General features: G+C 40.0%; 3 protein-coding genes across 4 annotated transcripts; 1 reads left to right on the plus strand and 2 right to left on the minus strand.

The window, feature by feature from the left end:
• Window positions 1–5: 5 nt before the first annotated feature.
• Window positions 6–3,098, minus strand: LOC102205371 (uncharacterized). 2 transcript variants are annotated; one of them, XM_005746098.1, is made up of 5 exons: window positions 3,027–3,098; window positions 1,611–2,170; window positions 964–1,172; window positions 658–815; window positions 6–213 (listed from the first exon to the last, which is right to left on the minus strand). In XM_005746098.1, the coding sequence occupies exons 2-4, from the start codon at window positions 2,038–2,040 to the stop codon at window positions 687–689; spliced, it is 768 nt and encodes a 255-aa protein (XP_005746155.1). In that variant the 5' UTR covers window positions 2,041–2,170; window positions 3,027–3,098; the 3' UTR covers window positions 6–213; window positions 658–686. The 2 variants fall into 2 exon arrangements, with proteins under 2 accessions (XP_005746155.1, XP_013769573.1); XM_013914119.1 differs by lacking the exon at window positions 3,027–3,098 and having other exon boundaries at window positions 1,611–2,185.
• A 2,479-nt stretch (window positions 3,099–5,577) lies between these two features.
• Window positions 5,578–9,538, plus strand: upb1 (ureidopropionase, beta). Its single transcript, XM_005746099.1, has 10 exons — window positions 5,578–5,681; window positions 6,810–6,981; window positions 7,256–7,343; window positions 7,438–7,532; window positions 7,613–7,771; window positions 7,852–8,021; window positions 8,352–8,433; window positions 8,515–8,557; window positions 8,927–9,081; window positions 9,411–9,538. The coding sequence occupies exons 1-10, from the start codon at window positions 5,578–5,580 to the stop codon at window positions 9,492–9,494; spliced, it is 1,152 nt and encodes a 383-aa protein (XP_005746156.1). The 3' UTR covers window positions 9,495–9,538.
• Window positions 9,539–10,736: 1,198 nt separating this feature from the next.
• On the minus strand, window positions 10,737–14,730 carry gucd1 (guanylyl cyclase domain containing 1). Its single transcript, XM_005746100.1, has 6 exons — window positions 14,365–14,730; window positions 14,200–14,281; window positions 13,852–14,017; window positions 13,662–13,753; window positions 13,329–13,570; window positions 10,737–11,872 (listed from the first exon to the last, which is right to left on the minus strand). The coding sequence occupies exons 1-6, from the start codon at window positions 14,369–14,371 to the stop codon at window positions 11,781–11,783; spliced, it is 681 nt and encodes a 226-aa protein (XP_005746157.1). The 5' UTR covers window positions 14,372–14,730; the 3' UTR covers window positions 10,737–11,780.
• Between the last annotated feature and the right edge of the window lie 117 nt (window positions 14,731–14,847).

Below are 14,847 nucleotides of genomic sequence, written 5' to 3' on the forward strand. Positions count from 1 at the left end.
GTTTTGTTTGCTAAATACTTTATTAAAAGACAGTTTCCTATTTACATTTATATGTTTCACAGAAGTTTGTAATTTTTTACTCTGGGATGGGGATGCATGATGTGCGTCCTGCACCACCCAAACGATCTGGGGCGTATCGGAGCCATTTCTGCACTGCTTGTGCAAAGACGAACTCGGACATAGAGTTTGCCCCTAACTGCTGCGTAAGGCCATCTAGGACAAAAATACACACACACGCACAAAAGTGAATTAGAGCACATGAATAAGCTCTTGTTAACTGTCTTCAGCGGGGAGAAAGTATGTAAACTCATAGGCTGATAAACCTGAAAGTCACCAGGCGTAAATCTGCCGCATTTGATTCCCAAAGAGCTATGAGCGGAAAAAGTGATAAGTCTTAGCATGGTGTGTCGTGTATCCTTTAAAACAAAATAAACATGGGGTCCTCGGGCTGTAAAAACTACAACCCGAGGACTAAACAAGCCAAAGACCAAAGACTCCATCTCCAGATTAACCAGACATGAAAGTCTTGTTATTAGCAAAGACAAAGTAATATAGCAAAAACCAGACATAGGAAATGTGAAACACACCCAGCAGATCAATTGATCCCTTTATTGTTCACTTTAGGCTCATAAAACTACAATAAACAGTAAAACTTACCAAATATGCATCTGCACAGCGCTGTATCTTTAAATACCCTTTTTTGCTTTGTCTGGTCCTTGGTTTTTTTCCCTGCCCAGTTTAGTACCGAGGCCAGCTCGCTTGTAATGGCATAAGCCCTCCAGTGTGGTCCCTCCAATCAAGGCAAAGCGTCTCACCTATAGACACATTTTAAGAGATGGAATTAGCGTGTCTCATGTCCTAAATGTGTATGCAAGTGCTTGTGTGTATAATCAATATTTAAATCACATCTGACAGCTATTACACTTTATAGTTACAAAGTGTACATAACCTTTATATACTTACCATTGCCTTATTTGCTTCTTGTGATTGAAGAGCTGCCTCTGCATTGTTTAGCTCCTCAATGTTGTGCAAGGGCAAATCCAGAGGCAGTACCCCAGCATCTACCGATTCATTGCAGCAGGGATGGCGGATGGCTCTGACCTCCTCACGGAGTTCGTTAACTGCTCTGGTCAGGTCTGACAGCATCGTTAACATCTTTTGTGAGGTCGCATCTGTTTCAAAGAACAATTCTAGAAAGATTAATGGCTTAAGCAGTGAGAGGCGAAAAACTAATAGATCCATAAGTGATGGTGTAACATTCTGCATTCAAGTATAAGTTGTTCTAACTGCTAAAAGTGTCACATATATTTGATATTTCTATATGTAGCTGCCATCACCAGTGTGTGAATTGTGTGTGAATGGGTGGATGACTGAATGTGTAAAGCGCTTTGGGGTACTTAGGGACTAGTTAAAGCGCTGTACAAATATAGGCCATTTACAATTTATACCATGTAAAATGTGAAATTCCAAGATTTTCGAACTTGCCTTGTAATAGTGGCCTCACAAAAAAAAAAAAAAAAAAAATCACAACAAGATGACATTCAGGAGTATAAACTGGTGTTTTGAAGATAAGAGCACAATGACATTGTGATTCAGCTTTAAAAGCATACCATCTATAAAGAAGTCCTCGACATCTGACTCTGCATGCTGGGGAGATTGCAAAGCTGTGTCGTTTTGTGTGTTTTGCCGGAGTGGCGAAAGGTGCCGGAAGCTGGGCGGGGCATTATGATGCCTGCTGTCAGTGTGCTGGGGGGGAAAACTGCGGTCACAGTCATTATCCTTGTCGGGTGATACATAGGTCTCACATACTTCTGAAATCTGCTCATAGCGACTGGTAAATACTTGACTGTCTATACCTGGGTGACAACAGTGGGACACACCAGACTCTTCCGCAACCTGCGGTCGCTTAACTTTAACTTGTGCATTGCCGTTTTGGTTATGTTTTTCAGCAACCATCTCTTTAAAGTGCCTGAGTATATCTGACTCTGCTGCCTCAACCATTTTCCGTAATTTGCGCCTCCTTGACCAGCGTGATGTCATTGTCAGTGTATATCAGATTAAACAAATAGTGCTATATTTGGAAATAGCCAAATAAGCAAATTGTTTAACACTAGGAATTTATTTAAGGACGTGAGTTTCTTACTTATTGATGGAAGTTACCAAATCAGATCTGAAAAAAAAGAGGAAAAATAGGGCACAATGTCAATAAAGAGGGAAAACTAGATACAAAGACGGCTTATAGAAGCTGAACCGAGTCCTGTGTGTGAAGGGACAGTAACTGCGTGTGTATATGTAAGCATTTAAACACTGAAGATAATAAAATTAACAGTATTTTGTCTAAGTTTGCCATTGTAGGAATTCATGGCACCGAGACAAAAACGTGGCGTACAGTGTGACATCAAAATAGGCGCACACCTTTGCTGCGTTTTCTCCGTTTTCCTCGTCCACACGTAAATGCTGAAACGGAGTTTTCGAAAAATATCCACCCCAGCAGGCGTCTTTAAAAATCTCAGTTTTCAGTTAACGAAAACGCAGTTTACGTGTGGACAAAAGGTGCAAACGCAAGTTAGGTGAGCGTGCAACTAAAGTTTGAATTGAGTGCGAATTGAAGCGGGTGCTCTCCAATCATTAAAAGTAACAAAGTCATTGAACACATTTATACAGTTATCTTTACGTTTATCAATCATATATCACAGTTTTAAAAATTTTTGTAGTACTATGCTAAAAAGCAACTACAGAGCGAAAGTCTGGGTCAAGCGCCGAGGCGACGGCAAGAACAAAGGAACCCTCGAAGCGTTAAAGCTAGCTTTGTAAGGGAATATCACGGAAAAGTATGAAACGAAATGTTTTCTTTGTTGATAGACTTTGTTCGCAGTGCACTTTATTTGTTGCCGGATTGTAAGATGAAAGTAGACACAATTTCGGGCTCAAACATTTTGTCCGAAACTTTACATTAACGAGTTTTTTACTGTTATTCAAATGCAACCGTCAAAATAACGAATAGAAAAAAATTCATTCATTCTTACCTTATACTAATCGTGGTGCAGGCCAGTGCAGTGCATGAACTGATGCCCCTTCTCCGGTCAATTCCGCTGAAAGTAAATCTAATGTCCCGCTCTACTGTACAAGACAATGGTTACCTGGAGGGATGTACCACTGAGAGGGGTGCTGCGGAATAGTCCAAGTGATCGCTGCTCCCGGTCAACTATACATAAATTGCACGTCGACACGATTTTTTAAAGCTGGTGAACTAGACCAAAGTCATTGATAACAAAAGAACAAATTTTTTTTACTTTCTCCGGTACTTTATACCCGCTCAGTTGCAATGCAATTTAACGCTCAACTACAAATCGATGGCTTTTTGATGGTGACCGGGTGTTGTGCCAAAAAGTGATTGTCTGCCAAAAACTGATTTCCAGTGTTGTGCCAAAAAGTGATTGTCTGCCAAAAACTGATTTCCAGTGTTTCTGTGTATTTTTTATGTGTAATATCTTTACGTATGTTCGTAAATAGACTTCGGTGAACAGGGGATACAAAGGGGTTACATAAAGAATTAAAACATTATCTGTTTTTTAAGTATCTTTACAACTTGTACTTACATTATAACCAATCCGGTCCTTTATCCCCACTTAAAATATTTTTACAGAACTATTGTGATATTTGCTGCCATTTCTGCTGTCTTGTTGGGCAACTTACTCTTACAAAATACATTTTTAATGTTAATGAGATTTTTTTTACTGCATAAATAAAGGTTATATAAAAGTCGCTGCCAAAAACTGATTGCGGCTTGTATCTTGCTACACGAATGTTGTTTGTGGCTCAAGATGACTTTATGTCATCCATAAGGGATGCATTTGACATATGTTTAACATATTATAGCCCAACAAGTTACTTATAGCACTTTAAATATGAGCAATGCTTTTTGGCAAATACCGGAAATCAGTTTTTGGCAGACAATCACTTTTTGGCACAACACCGGCGCCGAATGATGGTAAACTATAAATAGACGTTTTCTCGACGTTGTTGTTGTCACCTGGTCGACTACAAAAAGATCAAATATCAATGACAAAAAAACAAAGGTAAATCAACATCATTACAACGTCCCTATAGTAAGACCGTCGGTTTACCACGGTATTTCAATGTTGTTACAACATTGGCATTTCAACCATAACGACGGATCGGATGAAAAATCAACATCAATTTAATGTCGTCTTGCTATCTGGGTTGCCTTTACCATCCACCAGGGGGTGCTGTAGTTCTCTCAGCAACCCTACTTCCCAAAGCCTTGCCTACATCACAACATGACTGATAAACCAGAAACATGTATTCTTTCTTTGTTTTTAAATTTTTGCTACATTTAAAACAACTCATTCAATTTCAGTTTCCTTGAAATATGTTGGCTATTGAGAACAAATGAACTAATGACAGCTATTACAATTTTTCTGAATTGCTAAAACACTAGACTCCATTCTCTAAAACAAATTCTTAGTGGCCAAAACCTATTTTTCGTATCAAACACTTTTGGCCAAATCTTAAACACTGATTTCTTTCTTTATCATAGAAGCTTTTTCTTTATCATGTAGAAAAACCGTTAACTATGTAACTTCTTTACACTGACAGCAAGGGGAGTTTCACTGGTCTGGCTCCACTTAAAGTCAAAGTGGACCGCAATGTTAAATGACTTTGACACCCCTGGATTAGCACATGGATAGGACCAGTAGGAACTGAGTACCTTTAGCAGTTTACTTAAGTACGGGTTTAATATACTTGCACTTCAGTGTTATGATACTTTTATAAATTTGGAGGTAAATATTTGTTCTTTAATATTCCAGTCCATTTATTTCGAATCTTTATTTACTTATTATTTTCCAGATGATCTACATTAAAATCAGCAGACGCTGCAACATTAAAGAAACATATATATGTCAAAAGATCATTAGTCGCAATCTAAAATATATAATGTATATGATCCTGAAAAAAGCCATTTTACGATCAATATAATCTCTAGATATAATTTAGGTTCTTTGAATGTATTTTTTGATTATACAGATTGTGGACTGTTGAGCTATTTGGATGGGATTTTAACTTTTACTCACTGATTTATTTAAACTCTTGTGCAGCATCAGCATCCAATAGAACACAGAGATGCACATGACAATCATGCCCAGTGTTTTAAAGCTATTTTCTACACCGATTTTTATTTGTGAGTAATTATTTTGATTTGCTGTGCTGCAAGGAGAAAAATGAAAAAAACTGATATTAAATATCAATCAGCAAACTTAAATTTGTTCTCATTTTGCTGTTACAGAAGGATGTGGAAATATTGAAGAGTATAGCTACTGCTCAGCCTGCTCCTAAGTTTGGTAACACATTTATTATTCAAGAAAACTCTTCGGTTAATCTGCAGCTCAACACAAACGCCACAGCCAGCAGTGCCGTGTCTCAGGTCAATGACCGGCTTCCACAAACCACAGCTGGGTGGTCTTTCGAAATCACTAAGGATTATATAACGAGAGTAACCCATTAAATACTGCTGCTTCTGCTGTCGAGCTGCAAAACCAACAGAAACCTGCAGAGATGTCCGCATGTGAGTTTGAATCTCTGGAGAAATCTCTGGAGTCCCATCTGCCAGAGGCCGAGTTGGTGGAGGTGAAACGCATCTTATTTGGGAAGGAGACGAAGTGAGTTGTTGTACTTATACTGCATTTCTTTTAAATTTACTAAAGGAAGTATCGGGCTTTCCCGTTTCTCTTTATGTTTCCTTCTTTGTTGTTCTGGTTCCTGGTAAATTATTATTCTGCTCAGTGGACTTTGATCAAGCTGAAGGATAACTTACAGCCAGCACAGAGACAGGTTTGATAAATGTATAGACTAAAAAACCCTACAAACAGTTAGGTCCATAAATATTTGGACAGAGACAACTTTTTTCTAATTTTGGTTCGGTAAATTACCCACAATGAATTTTAAATGAAACAACTCGTACTTTCAGCTTTAATTCACTGGGTTGAATAAAACAATTGCATAAAAATGTGAGGAAGTAAAGCATTTTTTAACACAAGCCCTTCATTTCAGGGGCTCAAAAGTAACTGGACAAATTCAATAACTGAAAATAAAATGCTCATTTCTAATACTTGGTTGAAAACCTCTTGATAGCAATGATGGCCTTAATTTACACTTTTTTTTAGTACACTTTAGATCAGGGGTGTCCAAATCCAATCCTCGAGAGCTACTGTCCTGCAGCTTTTAGACGCATCCTTGTTCTGACACATCTGAATCAAATGAATGACTTGTTATCAGGCCTTTCCCAAACTTGATGGCATGCTGAAGAGTAATCCAACCATTTGATTCAGCTGTGTTGGAGTAGGGATGCATCTAAAAGCTGCAGGACAGCAGTGTTGTTCACTTGGTTGGCTGTTGTGAAGGGGTTTCTCATCACCATGAAAATGAATCTGCGATCATCCACCGCTGTTGTCTTCCATGGGTGTGCGGTGCTTTTGCATTGATGAGTTTAATGGTGCTTTCTTTCTTTCTTTCTCAGGATGGACCAAACAGTAGATTCTGCCTCTCCTAATACTGTAGCAATTTCTCGGATGTTTTTTTTCCTGTTTTCACAGCTTAAGGTTGGCTTGTTTCATTTGCATGGAGAGCTACTTTGTCCACGTTGTCTGTTCACAGCAAAATCTTCCAAATGCAAGCACCACACCTCAAATCAACTCCTGGTCTTTTATCTGCTTTATTGATAATGATGTAGCCTTTGAGTCAAAAAAGGGTGGCACATGTTAAGGAGCTGAAACTCCTCCTCCTTACAGGAAGCTGGACCTCTCAGCCTGTGCTGTGGAAGCTGCTTCTGAGCGAGACTTTGAGCTTAAAGGATATAAGTTTGATGCGGCACAGGAACAACTCAGGCCACCCAGAAACATCCGAGTGGGACTCATTCAGCACCACATTGTTCTGCCCACTGATGCCCCCGTCCTGGATCAGGTTACTAGTTACACACTACAGTACTAACCAGAAGCCCACATGTACCAAACCTGTTGAGGTACATTAGCAGAGAGATACAGACAGGAAGCTGTAAGGTGACTGAATGACTTTCTGTAAAACACTTTATGTACATCATTGTTCAAGAGAAGTACTCAACATGTATCTGCTTAAATAATTTACCTGACGAAAAGCATCAATACCATGAATAATATTGCTCCATTTCATTGGTAGAAGTGACTGGTGTTAATATTTTATCACTGCTCTCCCTTCACAGATCAGTGCCATGCACAGCCGAATTGGTGAAATGGTTGAGGTAGCAGCCATGTGTGGTGTAAACATTGTCTGCTTTCAGGAGACCTGGAGTGAGTGTCCATGTGCAAGAATTCTAAACCTATCCAACAAACATACAGAATAGGTACCAACAGAGACTGGGGTTTTTGTTTCTTTCGTTATCAGCCATGCCCTTTGCGTTCTGCACCCGTGAGAAAGAACCATGGACAGAGTTCGCAGAGTCTGCTGAAGAAGGAAACACCACACGCTTCTGCCAAGAGGTGAGATTGTAGAGCTTTGCTGCAGCGTGGTTAATACGTTGGGGACTGCAAACCTAACAGTTCTGCAATTCTACAATTAGCTGGCCAAAAAGTACAACATGGTCATAGTTTCACCGATTCTGGAGAGAGAGGAGTTACACGGCACCCTGTGGAACACGGCGGTGGTCATCTCCAACTCTGGAAACGTGCTGGGAAAGAGCAGGAAGAACCACATTCCCAGGATCGGGGACTTTAATGAGGTGAGTGATCTAAACAATCCACTGTGGCTGTGCAGGAACTGAAAAACTGCTGTTGTCATTGTCTCGTGTTTTCTACTCAGTCTACATATTACATGGAGGGCAACACTGGCCACACAGTGTTCCAGACACAGTTTGGGAAGATTGCTGTGAATATTTGCTACGGCCGTCATCATCCACTCAATTGGTTCATGTACAGCATGAATGGAGCTGAGATCATCTTCAACCCCTCGGCTACAGTTGGAGCTCTGAGGTAAGGGAGCCCCCCTCCCCATGTCCATGGTGTTCAGTATTGTTTTGCTGGCACATGGTACCAGTGGTAAGCTAAGAAAATGCAAAAATAATAGTGGAACAGTAAACTTTCTATGGTGCAGACAGCCCTTGTGATCCAGGTATTGTGGTAACTGATAATGTGCTTTAGTCATCCATATTCCTACGTTCAGAAAAAGGTTAGATTAAATACTCAGATTGCCATACCTAGACCCTGAATTCAGGTTGAAGCAATGTTATCATTGAAATGCCGCTACCATTATTACATAGTATATCTAAATAATGCGATGATAATATTGTTTCTTCTCTGCAGTGAACCCATGTGGTCTATAGAGGCCAGAAATGCAGCAATCGCTAACCACTGTTTTACGTGTGCCATTAACCGTGTTGGGACAGTAAGTTTGCAGGAATCATTCCAACATATTTGTGATGAATGACAAAATATGAAATCATGCCAAAAATAATCTTTTCTACAGGAACATTTCAAAAGTGAATTCACGTCTGGTGATGGGAAAAAAGGTAAAGGTTTTCTTTTCTTAAGTCCCAGGATGTATGCACGTATCTCTTCATATGGTGTTATCAAAAAATGACTGTATGGTGAAGCGGATGAAGCTAATTCTGCCTGAGGGAGTTAATTCTTTAAGGTGTCCTTAATGAACAGAAGAGAAAATGATTTGGTGTTCTTGCATGGAGCTAAATCAGGGTCAAAAATGTTATTGATTTGAAAAAGTGTTTTTTTTTTGTGTGCAGTTTTTGGACTCGAATAAAAATAATTTTTTATGAAGAAAAAAATCATGTTTTAATTTTTTAAATATCAAAACTTCAAATCACTTTTTCAAATAACTACATTTTGACTCTGATTTAGCTCAATTTTCTTGGCTTTTTCAGCTCACCACGACTTCGGACATTTTTATGGGTCCAGTTACGTGGCAGCTCCCGACGGCAGTCGCACGCCAGGCCTCTCTAGGACCCGAGATGGGCTGCTCGTGGTAGAAATGGATCTCAACCTGAATAGACAAATAAATGACAAGTGGAGTTTCAAGGTAAATTTAACAAATTGTAACCTTTTAAAATGTTAGAAATTTTGATTAGAAATAAAGTTTCATTTAAAATCTCTGATCGTATTATTCCAAAAACAAAGATGAGAAGAACAATATTTCCCTCAGAAATACTTGAATGTAATGAATGAGTGGCACAAAAAGATTATATGTATGCAGAATTCAAACATGTCTGTATGTCCGCTGCTACCACACCTATATGTGCATCCTCCAATTCTCCAGGTAAATTATGCACAATGACTGGAGGGTTGTATATTCACTTCAGCTATTCTTTGCAACCTTGACTGACTTCTTCAGTGTCTTTTTCTTTGCAGATGACTGGACGGTATGCTGAGTACGCAGAACAACTTGCCAAAGCTGTTCAGCATGACTTCAAACCCAAAATAGTAAAAGAGTAGAACATATTCTACAAATAGTGCACATTTATTATAGCCTATTGCAGCAGGAAACATGCTTAGTTCAGATTTAATTTGACACAAAGATCACGTCTGTCAGACTGACTGATTTCTATCATTTAATGTGATAAAAAACATTCAAGTCAAACCTTTGTCCTGTTCTCATTTGAACTGTTAAACTGAAACATTGCTGAATTAAAGATCACCTATGAACCTGGTGTTTCAAATCACCTTTTAAATCATTGGCTGTAACAGACATTTTCCTACAGGCCACACTGGCTTTTGAATTGGCGTTGTAGCCCGCAGCTCGCCTGTGGCAGACAGCTAACAAGGGGAAAAGCACCAGCAGGGTTGAAATGCAGCAGTACTAGAAGTATTAGAAGTACTTTTTAATGGTTTAGAAAAAGTGGTTCCCTGTTTCAAACAACTGATTCTTATCATTTCATTCAGAATGAACACATAAATCTTCTTAAGGAAGTTATCTGGGTGAGAAGTAGGCCTGAGATGGAAAATCACAGTAGACATAATTTATGGGGTTTATGGGTTGTGCACATTTTCACTTCCATATTTTTGCCATTGTACTCTACTGGAGCCACCAGTAGTATTTAATGGCTTAAAACAATACTTTTTTTTTTTAATCTAATACTGGGTCTCAATTCAGTTCGTCCTCTGAAAGAAATTGTTTGTTTGTTTCAATCCTCCTACTGACATCATACAAAGCAAAAGAGAAGTGACTGGAAATGGAGTGTTTAGACCAGTCTAGTTCAACTAGACATATGCTAACATCCTTATTTGAATACAATAAACATTCCTTTGAGATTTTGGTTCACATCGATTCAGTAGCCTCACTTGTTGTGAATCTCCAGTTCCACCACATCAAACAGGTGCTGTACTAGATTTAGGTCTGGTGATTGTGGAAATGATCGGAATAAAGCAAACTGATGCTCAAGAAACCTGCTTGAGATGATCTGAGCTTTGTGAGCTGGCATGTTCTCTTGTTGGAAGCAGCTATCTGAAGATGGGTACACTGTGGTCACAGATGCCTGACCGTACTCATTTTTCTGTTTAGGTGCGGAGACGACGCTGGAGTGCAGGCAACAGCAAATCTTTTTAATTCCCTTTTAAACAGTGTCCCAACTACACAGCACTTGATGTTGTTTATATAAGATTTGACCTATAACATGAGGTTTAAGGTATGAGTTCACTATTAAACCTATATAAAGCAGACGAAAACAACAAGGCTGTTCAAATGTTTTAATCACAACATATAATAAAAGCGCTATCTATACTGAATAAAAAAATAAAACTTGTGGTTTTCACCCAGAAGCACAACCAGACAGGACCCACTTTTCCTTGATTCGGAAAAGCAATATAATTTAAATAACATAATCGTGTCTGGTATGAAAGTGTAGTGCAAAAACATGTAAGTTAAAAATAAAACTCCGTGACAATGAGGAAATGACCTCGTCTTCATTTACAAACCAAAATGACTTATCCTAGTCCTAACGCATCCATGTATCCAGCACATTCCCCAAAGGCACAGGACACATGCGGAGCTGCTTTTCCAGTGAAGCAATTGAATCCGGTGAAGTCACGTTTCATCACGTCCGAGCTGAGTGTCCATGAGTTCCATACATCTATGGAGTATTGCATTGAACTTGCTTCATCATTTGAGTCACAATTTAGAGCATTAATTACCTGATACTCTCGTGACTTGCTTCCTGTATTTCCCCGTTTACAGAATCGTCTGATTAAAATGCGGTGAGTCGGGAGGATTTTTAAAAGGCAGGTAGAGGCGAGGCTGGAGGGGGGGCGGATGAGCAGCTTCACATTAACACTGAGCAGAACAAAGAAATGAACACTCCAAGTATTATCAACATCGGCCCTGAATTATGTGCACACAATTTCCTAGTAAATTCTACTCTTGCTCGTGTTTCCCGCAGTTCTACCACAGTTGTGCAAGTCTGTACACTCAGTGTGAGATTCCAGTACAACTGCAGTCATTAAAAACTTCCACATTGACAATAAGATGAATCTGAAATATCTGTTCATCACAAAAACAGAAATAAAAGGATCCATCCTGGATTCCTAATTCTTCCCAGGGTGAATCATTCAAAGGTTAAGTAGTGTTGGCATATACAGTACATGTATATATGTGAGCAGGCTTTTTGGCACCGGAGGAAAAAAGCCTGCAAAAGGGGGATCTGTGACAGCAGACAGGAGGAGGTGTCATTAGACTGGGGATCTGCAGCATTTTGATATTCCTATAATGACAAAAATCCAAATCCATCAACTCTCTTTAAACACGAACAGGATATCCTCGTCTGTCCCATAGCTGCGTCGAGCTTCCTCAAAGTTATTGACGCTGGTGCAGCACACCCCTAAAAATACACACACACACAGATCTGTCAGCTCCAAGTTAAATAAATAAAAACACATTTATAAATAAGCTGCTCAAAAAGTGCACTCTGGGTCTGCCTCCCACTGTTAGCTCTATAGATGGCAATGTTCATGGACTGCTATAAAACTCGCTGGTGCCCATACAGTAAATACCACCAGCCATGGTGTTTATACGTAATGTCTCAACACCTGCTGGATTACCATGAAATTTGATCCACACCCTCGTGGCTCCCTCTGGATTCATTAGAATTACTTCGGATTAGTGCTGGGTCTGAATATATTATGTTGTCTATGCTGAAGCAATACGAGAGTGGACCTTAAGTAAGTGTTCACCTTTCTCATGCACGACTCCATTCATATGAAACAACAAATAAGCCTCTGATCAACAGAGTCTTGCTTATGGAAAAAAACAATGACTTGTGAAACATGAACCATTTCTAACTCCAGAAACTGCACAAATGCACCAATGAACATCAAGCCAGGCAGCATAAACTTGTGCTACTAGCTTGAATTGACTCTGTCACTACTAAGGAGGAGAAAGAAAAGAGAGCACAACTGCTCCGCAAATAAAGTCCGCCGTTTAGAGGTTTATCTGTTTTAAACATAGCTTTTTTTCTGCATTTCTGTCATTCACAATGTGAGGGGTTCAGCTCATGCGGTGACATGGAACCAAGCAAGGTTTGTTAATGTTAATGGAAACATTGACGTTCACGAATCACACGATGACTGAAAACAGCTGCAACAAAAAGTGGCATTACACCAAACCCAAAAGCAGAGCAGCTGCTGTTTAAGGGTCGACTCTATCGCTGTGTGCCAAAATTTAAGCTTTCTTAGTCTAAGCCTAACAGTGGGTTTTATTTAAATTTTATCATATATATTTTATTTCTGAGGATTCCTTAAAAAGAACAGCTCACAGAAATCAAATTAAGAGGATTTTGCTTTAGTGCTATTCATCCATCCATCTATTTTCTTCTGCTTTCAAATTGGTCTCTTGACCATCTGCAACAGGGCAAAGTACACAGTAAACAGGTGGGGACCTTCTTGCTGTGAGGCAACAGCAGGATGATGGCCATCCTGATAATTCCAGTGTGACATGAAGACTTTTGGAGATACCGGCCTTTGAGATTTTTTTCTTTTTAAGTGAATGGAATCAGGCAGCAGTTACTTGTGGTGCTCAAAACACCAGTGAGCACATTTTGTGCACCCAGTATGGATTTGTGTGGAATATTAAACTCTAGTTCAATCTAGCAGATCACCTGCAAACCTTGAGCCATCCACTTCTCTGGCAGCTTTTCTACAATAACTTCCACACAACGAGCAGTGTCATGACAGGTAAGGCTAAGAAGGAGGATTCACATTTACTAAGAGGGTCTCTTACATACCACAGATTAATTTTACTTACAGTTATGGTAGAAGTAGAAATACAAGTATACTCACGGTCAGAATACGCTGGGTTATTGTAGAAGATGGAGCCAGTGGTTCTGTTGAAGCCACACACAACCACAAAGTGACCCTGATAGTCCGGCTTCCTGCAGAAACACTTCTGACCCACGGGCATGAAGCAGCAGTATTTGACAGGCTGGGAGCACAGTTCACATGTCAACACCACAGCATTGACCAGCACTATGGCAACGTGGCCCTGCTCCAGATGAGACTGGATTTCCTGAACTGACACAGAACTGTGAGAAGGCACACACAACTGAGGTCATATATTTATTTTAAGGTACTGAAAAAAGTAGGCGGGTAAATCAACATCAACAGGAAGCTCACCATTTCTTCACCACCACACCTTTGCTCTCCGCTTTAAGGAAGAGCTCATTCACTCTGTTTTCTTCAGTATCAAAATGCTTCTTGTAAAAGGACTGTAAACAACAACAAAACATCATCAAGACACAATCATAGGTAACTATCAAAATGTTCAAAACTGATTAGAATTACACTGTTAGTTTGGACTACGTACCTGGTTTTTAAAGCCCTTATCTACACCCAGAGTCTGTGTACAAAAGCAGTGTTTGATTCCTAGATGGCACATGAGGTAGGCCAGGTCGATAGTCCACACACTTTCTGTCAGCTTCAGATCCCAGCACGCCCTCTGAAACTCATCATCGCTGACAGGGTGGAGGTACCTACACATTCAGACAACCAGAGTGTGAATCCCTCACACAATGCCAAGGCACCTTTGATTTGCAATTCAGAAAAGAGCCTGCTGACAGGCAGTACAGTAAGCACTGCAGTCTGTATGGCAGCTACAGTACATAGTGTAACAAAAACATGACTTCTGAAGGTAAAAACCTTGATGTGCTCTTACTTGAGGACCATCCTGGAGCAGGCTAAGCCACAGTCCCAGTGGTACAGCTGCCGGATAACAGGAACATCCAGCAGGACATCATCTGAGTAAACCGAGGAGTTACTTTCACATTTCAACAAAACAAATACTAGCGCTGTCACAAGACTGCTTCACTGTTTCACTCACCTGTCATTCTGCTGGTTTCTTTCTCCCACAGACCGCCCGGTAACTAACTCAGTACCAGCTGGTCAGTCTTGTTTGCAGCACTGAGGGCGAGGCTGGGTGCCCTCATCGATGCTAACTAGTTAAAAAAAACTAGCTCCCCGACTACAAGCGTCCAGGCTAGCACTATTTATCGCTCTGTTGCTGATAAAACGCGCACAGCTCTGTGACTCACGCCGCTGCGAGGCGCACACACATAACTAACAAGAAAAACAGTAACAAAAACTCATTTTCAGGACGGTTTTTCGTGCCGATGCCTCGAAACGAGACGCTCCTCTGCTCTATTCCGTGTTTACTCGCGTACTGAGACGCTTCTTGTGTTTGCTTGCGTTATGCTGCCACCATGTGGTGTGGAGGAGACTTTAACGCTTCTTATGAGAACTGTATCCACGCACTTTTACTACTATCTATTTGAACCATAGATTTGAACTATAAGTAGACAAACTT

The sequence above is a fragment of the Pundamilia nyererei genome, unplaced genomic scaffold (assembly GCF_000239375.1).
Source record: "Pundamilia nyererei isolate P.nyererei 1_Seehausen unplaced genomic scaffold, PunNye1.0 scaffold00172, whole genome shotgun sequence".
Taxonomy (NCBI): Eukaryota; Metazoa; Chordata; class Actinopteri; order Cichliformes; family Cichlidae; genus Pundamilia; species Pundamilia nyererei.

Coding starts and splice junctions, on each gene's coding strand:
- LOC102205371 (XM_005746098.1), bottom strand. CDS start 2,040: ATGACATCACGCTGGTCAAGGAGGCGCAAATTACGGAAAATGGTTGAG. Junction 1,173..1,610: donor CGAGGACTTCTTTATAGATG/GTATGCTTTTAA, acceptor TCTTTGAAACAG/ATGCGACCTCACAAAAGATG. Junction 816..963: donor AAGAAGCAAATAAGGCAATG/GTAAGTATATAA, acceptor ATGTGTCTATAG/GTGAGACGCTTTGCCTTGAT.
- gucd1 (XM_005746100.1), bottom strand. Junction 14,018..14,199: donor TGCTCCAGGATGGTCCTCAA/GTAAGAGCACAT, acceptor CTGAATGTGTAG/GTACCTCCACCCTGTCAGCG. Junction 13,571..13,661: donor GGTGTGGTGGTGAAGAAATG/GTGAGCTTCCTG, acceptor GCCTTCTCACAG/TTCTGTGTCAGTTCAGGAAA.
- upb1 (XM_005746099.1), top strand. CDS start 5,578: ATGTCCGCATGTGAGTTTGAATCTCTGGAGAAATCTCTGGAGTCCCAT. Junction 7,344..7,437: donor CTGCTTTCAGGAGACCTGGA/GTGAGTGTCCAT, acceptor TTTCGTTATCAG/CCATGCCCTTTGCGTTCTGC. Junction 8,558..8,926: donor GTCTGGTGATGGGAAAAAAG/GTAAAGGTTTTC, acceptor TGGCTTTTTCAG/CTCACCACGACTTCGGACAT.